General features: G+C 35.5%; 1 protein-coding gene across 1 annotated transcript; it reads right to left on the bottom strand.

Moving 5' to 3' along the window:
* Window positions 1–2,330: 2,330 nt before the first annotated feature.
* On the bottom strand, window positions 2,331–5,670 carry LOC307002384 (extracellular calcium-sensing receptor-like; the record flags this gene model as incomplete). Its single annotated transcript, XM_079619965.1, has 6 exons — window positions 2,331–3,235; window positions 3,383–3,506; window positions 3,850–4,077; window positions 4,174–4,929; window positions 5,007–5,295; window positions 5,462–5,670. 6 exons carry the CDS (start codon window positions 5,668–5,670, stop codon window positions 2,331–2,333), a joined length of 2,511 nt encoding a protein of 836 aa, XP_079476091.1.
* Window positions 5,671–10,712: the final 5,042 nt, after the last annotated feature.

Here is a 10,712-nt window from a genome sequence, read left to right as displayed (position 1 = left end):
GAATTTGGAGCATGCGGGGGGCTGGTGACGTCATCGTCTATAATTCAATGTCGGATATTTTAACTCGACGCAGCACAAACGCAATTTTTACCGGCACAAACCAGCACAAACGAACGAAACTATTTTGAGTGAATTTGGACCATGTGGTGCAAAGACTCAGAATTTTCACTCAGAATTTTAGGTGATTCTGAGTGACCTCAGAATCACCTAAAAATATTATTTTTAATATCTAAAAAACCGAAGCAGCACAAACAAAACTTTTTACAGCACAAACGGAGCACAAACGATTGAGCCTATTTTGACGACGTTTTGCGTTGGGTGGGGGGCCAACTTCACGCAGGTCGTCTACCTATATTGTAAGTTAATGTTGTTAAAGGTACAATATGTAAGTTTTTGCCACCAGAGGTCGCATTTTCAAAACAATAACAAAGACAAAGGTTTATGACGCTATGAAGGAGAGTGAAACGATGTGAGATGTTGTTTTCACCATCCAGAGATGTATGGAATCCACAAATCATGGTCACGGATGAGGTAATAAATTAGTTTTTGTATTACCTGTACGTTTGATCACACTATTTTATATAATTTTTGTCCAAAAGGTCCTGAGAGAAACTATTTGGTGTACCTAGTGCAAAATAGATGTATTAAAGGAAATGGGGGTGAAATAGTAACATTAAAATAAAAATACACACCTGTGCCAAAATTTATGCAGTTGGCATTAACACAGGCAAAATTATCAAAACAATGAAACTGAAAAAGACAAAAACGTCCATAATGCACAAGGGTTAATTAGCGAGTCCACAAATAGCTTGGGTATAATAATTTTATAATTTCAAATAAATTAAATGAGTGGACTGCATTTAATAAATGTGAATGAAAACAATCTCATTGATCATAAATACAATAGAATAAACTGATTAATTCAGAGATTAAATAAGGATGCATAATAAAGTTACCTTTTAGATGCAGGTAATACATTAATGTTTTAGTGTCCATGCCAGGGGTCGGCAACCCGCGGCTCTAGAGCCGCATGTGGCTCTTAAGCGCCGCCCTAGTGGCTCCCTGGAGCTTTTTCAAAAATATGAAAATGGAAAAAATATTTTTTGTTTTAACCCTTTCGCACGTACGATCACACCGGTGCGATCAGTCTTGGCTGGTCCCTGGGAGCGTACGATCACACCGGTGTGATTAGAACGGTCAGTGCATCACATGATCAACTGCTAAATGCAAACCTGCTTTGGCACGTTGGCTGGCCCTGAGCCAGAGACGGACGCGCTCAGTGCTTGTCTCATATCACAACTATTCAGTGTTTTCAACCACATAATGGTTATTTTAGGTTTAAGACATTTAAGAATCACATAAGTACTAAAAAAAACAATGAATTTGATGTTGTAAAATATACACTGATGTCTATGGTTAGCGGCAATAATAACCCTTTATAATATAAAAATACGACACGTTTTATTCATATCAGATACACATTGTGTAAGTAGCTTTACATTTTACCCTATTCTTCTCCCAGTTCACCAGCCACTTACTTTCATGTATTTCAGTAAAAGTGGATGAATTGACGTGTTGTAAATCCAACAGATCCGATTCACTGAACTGTCGCACAAACTAACATGGCGCCGCCCATCACGCGCATACAGCTCAACTAACGTGATCGTTAAAAGGTTTTTATACAACAAAACACATCCACATGCACATATTTGACAATCGGAATATCAGTGTTTCATACTATAGCTAATAAATGTATGAATATTTTTAATAAAAAAAGGAAAAAATTACATAAAAGCAGATCATCATTCATTCAGCGCTGTGTTGTGGTTGTGCTGTCACGTGACAAGCAATGACGCGTAACCATGGAAACAAAAAAGTGACAGATTCGAAATAACGGTCGCCTTGCTCATTATGTATTTGTAGCCTACTTATCATTTTGATACTAGGGGGCTAATTAAGCTAATATAGACACTTACAGCATGTGTTGCCTTCATTATAAGGCTAATTTTGTTTTCTTTCATTTTTTTGCGGCTCCAGACAGATTTTTTGGTCTAATATGGCTCTTTCAACATTTTGGGTTGCCGACCCCTGGTCTATGCAAACGTGGTTGAACAACATTTTACCTAAAATACACTCAAATACCTATGACATCACATTGATTTGGCTTTTTGTTATTGAATAACTTGTATATTCAAAAAAAAATTTGTTGTACAAGTTCGAGGGTTGATTGTTAATCTGTTTGTTTGTATATGCTTTAACATTATTTATGCTACAGAATAAACACCAAAATATGCAATGTTAATATATGTCTGTTTATTTTTTAATACAATCTATATGGAAACTTTTCCCATCAGATGTTGCTTTGTATTTTGTTCAGGCTTACACAAAATTATATAACATTTAGGTGCAAATATGCAGAAAAGTAAACCAAAGCTTGAAGCTAAAATGGCAAATATCTCCACAGCTGCAGTAAATTTCCCAGGAGGACTGACATAAGATGGAATAAATGTGATCCATACTGTACAGAATATAAGCATACTGAATGTGATGAATTTAGCTTCATTAAATTTATCAGGCAGTTTGCGAGCCAGAAAAGCCAGAATGAAGCACAAGAAGGCCAGCAGGCCAATATAACCTAGAACAGCCCAAAAACCTATATTAGAACCCAGACTGCATTCAAGAACGATCTTTTCATGATAATATTTCAAATTTTTGTAGGGAAATGGGGGTGATATTGTTAGCCAAAGCACACAAATAAGAACTTGTATAAGTGTAAAGGCAAGAACACTGAGTCTTTGTTGAGGAGGCCCAAACCATTTCATGACATTACTTCCTGGAAGTGTAGCCTTGAAGGCCATTAATACTACTATTGTTTTCCCCAGAACACAGGATATACAGAGGACAAAAGTGATCCCAAATGCTGTATGACGCAACATACAGGACCATTCAGTGGGCCGACCAATGAAAGTAAGTGAACAGAGAAAACAAAGAATCAATGAGAAGAGCAGGAGGAAGCTCAGCTCTGAGTTGTTGGCTTTTACTATGGGGGTGTCCTTCTTAATGTAAAAAAGAATTGCCATAAACACAGTTAATCCTACTCCAAACAGTGAGAAAAAGACTAGCACTACACCCATAACTTCACTGAATGACAGAAACTCTACAGCTTTTAACACACATTTATTTTTCTGAGCATTAGACCAGTATTCCCCTGGACACTGCTTGCAGTTATTTGAATCTGAAAAGAAAGTAATGATACTTACAGTTAGAAACACAATTTATTTAACTCCTTTGCTGAGAAAATGCATCCAGAAACTGCAATCCAAGAGGGAAAACACAGAAAGGAACGGTTTACTTTAAAATTGTGAAATGTGCTCAAGATTACCCGTCTCATTGCTGATTTCTCCTTCTGCACATGGAATACAGTCATAACAGCAGACAGGTCTTCCTTTCTGTGCAGCCTTTCTAGTGCCTGGAGGACAGCTCTCACTGCACACAGACCTTGGCTTCTACAAAGAAAAATACATTACTCTTAGTAATTTATACTGAATGATGAATGAAGATACATTTGCTATAATTACTCTACTGTTGCATTTTACAAAAAAGAATCACCATTACCACCACAGTACTGTCCTTTTGTTTAATACTGGCTCTGCACTGCGCTCTGCTGTTGCTTTTGACCATAGAGGAACCAAATTGTCTATCTTGCGAATAAAACAGGTGCAGATTGTTTATTTTTTAATTTATTATTCGTACCTTTATGTGATTCGTATAGGACAGTGCAAGTATTTTACCAATTTGTTCTTCCAGTTTCAAGAAACTCTTTAGGCCAAACATGTTATTGCCCTTTACCTCTAGCTGTCCTCCAGCCCAGATTATGTTTTTAGTGTTAAGCACAAAGCGCTGATGAGGGGGAAGTGAGACATCATAGTATCCCACTGGTTTAAATTGGACTGATCCATTTGAGTCTTTCTGCCAGTTCACAACTTCATATTGCGCTACTGCGGCACCAGTGCTGTCAAACCACAAACGATCTCCCATCTTTACAGTGAAATTTACATTTTTTAGAGCCTCAACAACCTATTGAGAAAAAGGCATTTTAAGACATTTTCAAACAGAAATAGGGCTATCCTCTTACTTTTCATTACCATGCCGCTTATGTTTTACTTATTTTACCTGGTGCGGTTGTATTGTCAGGCCTTTCTCACAACCTGCTAGTTCATTGCACTTGAGTAGACTGTGAAGTGAATGAGCCACAGCATATACTGCTTTGTAAACATTGCTTGCATATCTTTGTTCAGGCACATCTTCATTGTAGTTTTTCAGCGCAAGTAGATCCTGATATTTGTTACAACTTAATGCATATTGAGAAAAATTTCCCTCAGTCTGTGGGCATGGAAAAGTTGTTTCCCAGAATTCTTTTGTAACATAATCTGCTAAACCTCCAATATCTATTTTTCTTAGTCCAAACCCCAATGACCCTCCCAGCACACGAAAACTGTTTGGAATGATCAGACTCTTTGCAGTTATCCATCCTTCAACTCCAATCATTTGGAGGTCTGTAATGTTCTGAATACTTAGCTGCTCAAGTAGGTTATACATTTCAGAACTGAAAAGAAATGCAACAATCACTTTTGCAGTGCCTTTTTTAATTGTGTCTACCACTTTTTGTAGTTTTTCTGGCTCTGTTCGATAGAATTTCACAGAGTACTCCACACAAATTCCCTCCTCCTGGGCTGTATTCAAAAATATTGACATTCCATTGTTTCCATAGTCATTGTCACTGTTCACAGCACCCACCCAAGACCAGCCAAAATGTTTTACTATGTAAGCTAGTGCTCTGCTCTGGTGGTAATCACTAGCAATAGTCCTGAAGAAGGAAGGGTATTCTTTCCTATTACTGAGACATTCACATGAGGCTGAATGACTTATCTGAGGAAAAAAAGCAAACAGTTAAAAAGGTATTAGTATGGTGATTATGTCCAACTTTTGATGTTGTTGCATCTTACCACTGGAATTTTAAAAGGTCCTGTAGTTCTAGACAGAATCACAGTAGCAGAAGACTCTGTTTCTCCTATGATAGTGTGTATAGGAGACTGTCCATTGCATCTGTTTTCTGCTGTAAATTCTGGACCATTCATCAATGCCATAGTTGCACTCATTGAAGACAGTCTTGAACCACAGGTATCATAAATTTGGTAGCCAATAGAAACATTTGGTAACAAACTTTGACTTTGGTTAATCTCCTCAATGGCGAAGATCATGGTCTGAGCCATTCGAAAATCTCTTAGACTCACACTGTAAAAACATTAAACCAGTTTGTTTCAAATTTAAACCAAACCATTAAACTAAATTTAACTTGTAGTTCACACCTGAAATACATTAACATTCCACATTATATTATATTATCGATATTACATATTTGCTGTAAGGATTATATAAAATTGTTTCCAAAGTAACAAACCTTGAGCATGATAGAAGCAGAGGTTTTTGTGTAAACTCAAATGAAGGTAATGACTCTATACCGTGGACTGAAAAAAGTGCTCCAATAGTTACGTCTCCATCCTTGGATAACAGCGGGTACTTTGGGTCTCCCATCATTCGGCAAAGAGGCCTTTCTGCCTTTGCATGACATTGAAAGATAAGCAAGAGTGTGTAAAGAAAGACAGACATTGCAAAGATTGAGCTCAACTGTGGTCCCATGCAACTGACTTTTATAGGCATAATTAATATGGATGATTGATTGTTAATTTAGCCAATGAACTCATAGGGCAGAACATGTGTCAGGTCAAGCAAGGGTGCAATAGAGCCATGCTAATATGATAGAGTTAGATTTTTTCACAAGCTAATAAATTCTAATATCCAAATATGATTGTGTATTTTGTAGGTGGGTTTTTCAATATCAAAGATTATTTTCTTTCAGTTTATTTGTTTACAATATATTACTTGCATAAAGTGTTTGTAAAGGAAAGTGTACATTTGAGGTTTTTAAGGAAATGTTTTTACGACTTCTTACCATTCTTGTACGTTTTACAATTATGTTTCTGCAGTTCTCTTAAAGGTTAATTTACCCAAACATGGAAATACTGTCATCTATTACTCATGTTGTTCCAAACCCATAATACTTATTTTTGACCGAATGGTCAATTCAAGTCAAGTCACCTTTATTTATACCATTTAGCCATCGCCATACGCTCGAACACCTCCATTGCAGGAATTCAATTTGGCACAAATGAACATAAACTCTCTCTGTATGCAGATGATCTCTTATTATATATAACTGATCCACAAGCATCAGTCCTTCCTCTATTGAAATGCCTCAAAGAATATAGTGCAGTCTCAGGATATACATTAAACTACAGTAAAAGTGAGATTTTACCACTGAATATACAGGATAATAATATTAAAGCACTCACTGGCCCATTAAAATGGTGCAGCATCGGTTTCAAATATTTGGGTATACAAATTGGTAAATCAAATTAACATATATTTAAACAGAACTATATAAAGCTATTGGAACAAACTAAGCTTAACCTTCAAAGATGGACTGATCTTCCACTGTCTCTCATTGGAAGAGTTAATACTATTAAAATGAGCATTTTACCCAAGTTTACTTAATTATTTCAGTGTCTTCCGATTAACCCTCAGGGGTCTGAGGTGTTTTCTGGGTCCTGGAGGTGTTCTGACATGCTCTAACATTTGTGCTTATTTCTGTTACTTGTGACATTTTCATGACTAAAGTATTATTACACTGCATTCAGCACAAACTCTGCTACAATAATATGTCAGCAGCATGTATGTAAAAGTTTGTAGTTTTGAGATAATAACATTTATGCGTGGTTTGTGAAAATGACCAAAAAAAAAGTCACTGAAATAATGTCATGAAAGACAAACTAATTATTTCGTCGCAAGGCTTTTGAAAATTGTATCACGTAGCCTAGAATATTTGCTCCAAAACTATGTGAAAATCATCCTGAATACTCATTCAGATAAGACAATATATTGATTTAAAATTTGTATGACATGTTTTGTGTAAGAAAGCTTTATGCGAGGAGGCGTTAACCACCATGAATATTGAGTGTTTCACACCTGAGAGAGACAAAGAGCCTCCCATAATGGCCCTATTAGGAGCTCTCAGGCACTATCATTACATTACCTTGCACAAAGAATGAGGAGATTTAAAAAAAATGGCTTTTTGATTGTTTGAATTTATTTACAACACAACATCATCCAAAGATACACAACAAATGGCAAAAAGCACATTATTTTACACACTGAACTAAAGACAGAGACTTAACCAGTCACACACCTTTCCTTTCCTGAAACATAGTGCATACCTGTCATTTCCAAGGTGTTTGATTTTTCACTTTACCTCCTCATGCTCATGTTGAAGTCAGCAGGACGGGTAGCTACCCAAAATATATATATATATATATAAAAAAGCTGTGAGCATGCTGATATCAAGAAGAAACCAGGGCTGCATGATTGTGGGAATACATTTTAGATTTCTGGTGAAAATTACTTTTTAAAATTTACAAAATACACACACACACATATATATATATATATATATATATATATATATATATATATATATATATATATATATATATATATATACATATATATATATATTTGTTGTGCCTTGTAGGCATATACCTGCACTGCAAAAAATGATTTTCTTACTTAGTATTTTTCAAATATCTAAAAAATTATTAAATCAAGAAGCATTTACTAGAGAAGTAAAATGACATAAGAAATTCTATTTTGTTTTAAGATAAAAATAAAGTAATTTAAGTAATTTTTGCTTAAAACGAGCAAAATTATCTGCCAATGGGGTAAGCAAAAAAATCTGAATTCGAATAGAAAACAAGAAAAAAAATCTTAATTCAAATGGAAACCAAGAATTTTTTGCTTACCCCATTGGCAGATAATTTTGCTCGTTTTAAGCAAAAATTACTTAAATTACTTTCTTTTTATCTTAAAACAAAATAGAATTTCTTATGTCATTTTACTTCTCTAGTAAACACTTCTTGGTTTAAGAATTTTTAGATATTTGGACTGGAAACAAAACAAAAATACTAACTAAGAAAGTATTTTTTGCAGCAGGGCTGAATCAAATAATAAGAACAGTATAGCAGGCATAGTTAAAAAGGAACACTTCAGTAACACTACATTAGAGAAAAACATATTGATTATCATATGTTACTTCAAATGTTTACATCGATATGACGTTATGAAATGAGATTGGAGTAAAATCATGGTTTGCTTTTCAAACGCACGTCGCGCGACTGCGTTTTCAAACTCTCACAGCGCGTGCAGGGGACATTCACTGAAGCATCGAGCAACAGTTCAATGGCAATGTGAAGTTTATGCAACAATAACACTAACTAATATAATTCAGGATTATTTCTTACCTTAAAATCGTTCTTGTCTTCAAATCGCGATCTTCTTCTTCAGATGTAAACCCAATAATCTCACAGCATGTCTTCCAAACTCGACGACTGAAGAGGACTGATAAAGTTTGCCGCTTTGTTGTTGAGGTAATGGGGGCGTTCGCGCGACACATGGACGATTTGCATCTCTATATGTTTTGCGCGTGTGGGTGTGGTCACATTAAAACTAATGAGGAAGGGTTAGAGAAACTGAATATCTTGTTGGTTTTATACAAATTACTTAAACAGAGAATATTTGTTTTCGGTTTGAATCAGATAATTTAAAACTACACACTTAAATGATTATAAATATATAGAGCTCACAAATGTGTGACAAGTATTCGCTGAGTTTTTTTAAATGTTTAGAGACGTGCTCAAGAAAAAAAAATTCACGAGACGGAGAGGCAGAAAGCACACCCTGTTTAATTTCTTTATTTTACAAAAGCACAACGTTTTGTTTTGATTGTAAGTGGACACATACAAAAGTAGACATCTCACAGATTCTTTTTTCATTTTTATTAAGTCTGTATGACCACAAATGACGGAGTATTTTAAGTTTATTCAGCTGCTATGTGAAAAAAAACGCGCAAATCACGCCGGCGTGATTGCCGACCCCAGGGGGTTAATGTTCCTAAAAGTTTTTTTAAAGAACTTAACACAATTTTAACTCTGTTTATATGGCATAGAAAAAAACCCAGGGTCAAACTCATCTCTCTGCAGGCTCCATATTCAAGGGGAGGACTCAACTTACCAAATTTTAGGAATTATTACCTTGCTTCTCAGTACAGACCGATTTGGATCTGGCTGCATGCAGAGAACAGTGAAGTTAGATGGGTCCCAATAGAACAACACGAGATGAAATCTATGGCTTTAAAAGGATATTCCATTCATAGGCACAAACAAATGTTTAACTGCACTCACAAACAACTCAATAATACTGAATACATTTGCTGCTTGGCAAGAATCTCATTCACTTCTCGACACAAATATTTATTTTCTTAGAAGAGCACCTTTGTGGGGTAATCCCAACCTCTCACACCACATAGCTGACTCAGTGTTGCGGGAGTGGAAGGAAAGAGAAATCCACACAGTGGCTGACTTATACATTGATGATACTTTTGCTAACTTCCAACAACTAAATGAAAAATTCAACCTTCCCAAAGAAAGTTTCATCAAATTCCTACAAATTAGAGACTGGGTTAAGGAGAAATCCAAAGAAATATTCCCATATATCCCGAAAGAAACTCCTCTTGAATTCCACCTATGTAATAATTTACACAGATCAACAAAATGAATAATATCTTCTATATATGGTATCATCAATGGAAAGTTACCGATTTATGATAAAACATCTACAAAAGGGAAATGGGAGAAAGACCTAGACTGTACTTATGAGGAGGCAGATTGGTGTCATCTATTGGAACAAGTACAGACTGTACTAACCTCCACAAAACACAGGCAAATTCAATTTAATATATTCCATAGGACATACTACACTCCTTACAGGTTACATAAAATTGACAGCAACATTTCCTCCAAATGTCAGAGATGTAAAATGATTGATGGTGATCTTATACACATGATATGGAATTGCCCAGTAATAGAAGAATTATGGAAACGTGTCATTGACCTAACATCAAGGGTAATAGAAAGTCAAATTGAACAGGACCCAAAACTATGAATCCTGGGGGACACAAGCTCTATTAATGTGAACTACTACAAAAAATACTTTATCTTACTTGCGAGCACTGCAGTAAAAAAATGTATTCTATGTATTCTGATCAACTGGAAATCTGAAAATTCACCGCTAGTAAAACATTGGATTAATGAGCTTGTGTCTTACTGCACACCCGAAAAAAATATTGTACAATGTGAGAGGGAAGCAAGCAACCTTAAGAGAAATCTGGGGCCCTTTCATAGACATTTTGCCTTCTCTATGTCCATACTAACATGGACTTGACTGTCCATGTTAGTATGAGCCCTCCTGGATCGGCTTCAAATTAGCCCTCTGCAGATCTATCTTGTATAACTTCCTCAGTGATGCATTTATTGTGAATAATGTGTAGATTTAAGTATGTGAGTATACAGATGGATATGTGTATAAACTGTATAGACTGCTTTGATATATAAACGAAAAGAAACTGACAACCATACAAGGGAAGAGGGTGGGATGGGAAATGTTTGTGTAATATTTGTTTTTGTTTAGTATTGATTTTTTTTCTTTTTTTTCTGATGTTCAAAATTTGAAAATGTCCATTCTTTGTACTTAGGATGTAAGTA

This window comes from Phoxinus phoxinus (genome assembly GCF_949152265.1).
Source record: "Phoxinus phoxinus genome assembly, chromosome: 8".
Classification (NCBI taxonomy): Eukaryota; Metazoa; Chordata; class Actinopteri; order Cypriniformes; family Leuciscidae; genus Phoxinus; species Phoxinus phoxinus.
This window is presented reverse-complemented; position numbering and strand designations above follow the sequence as displayed.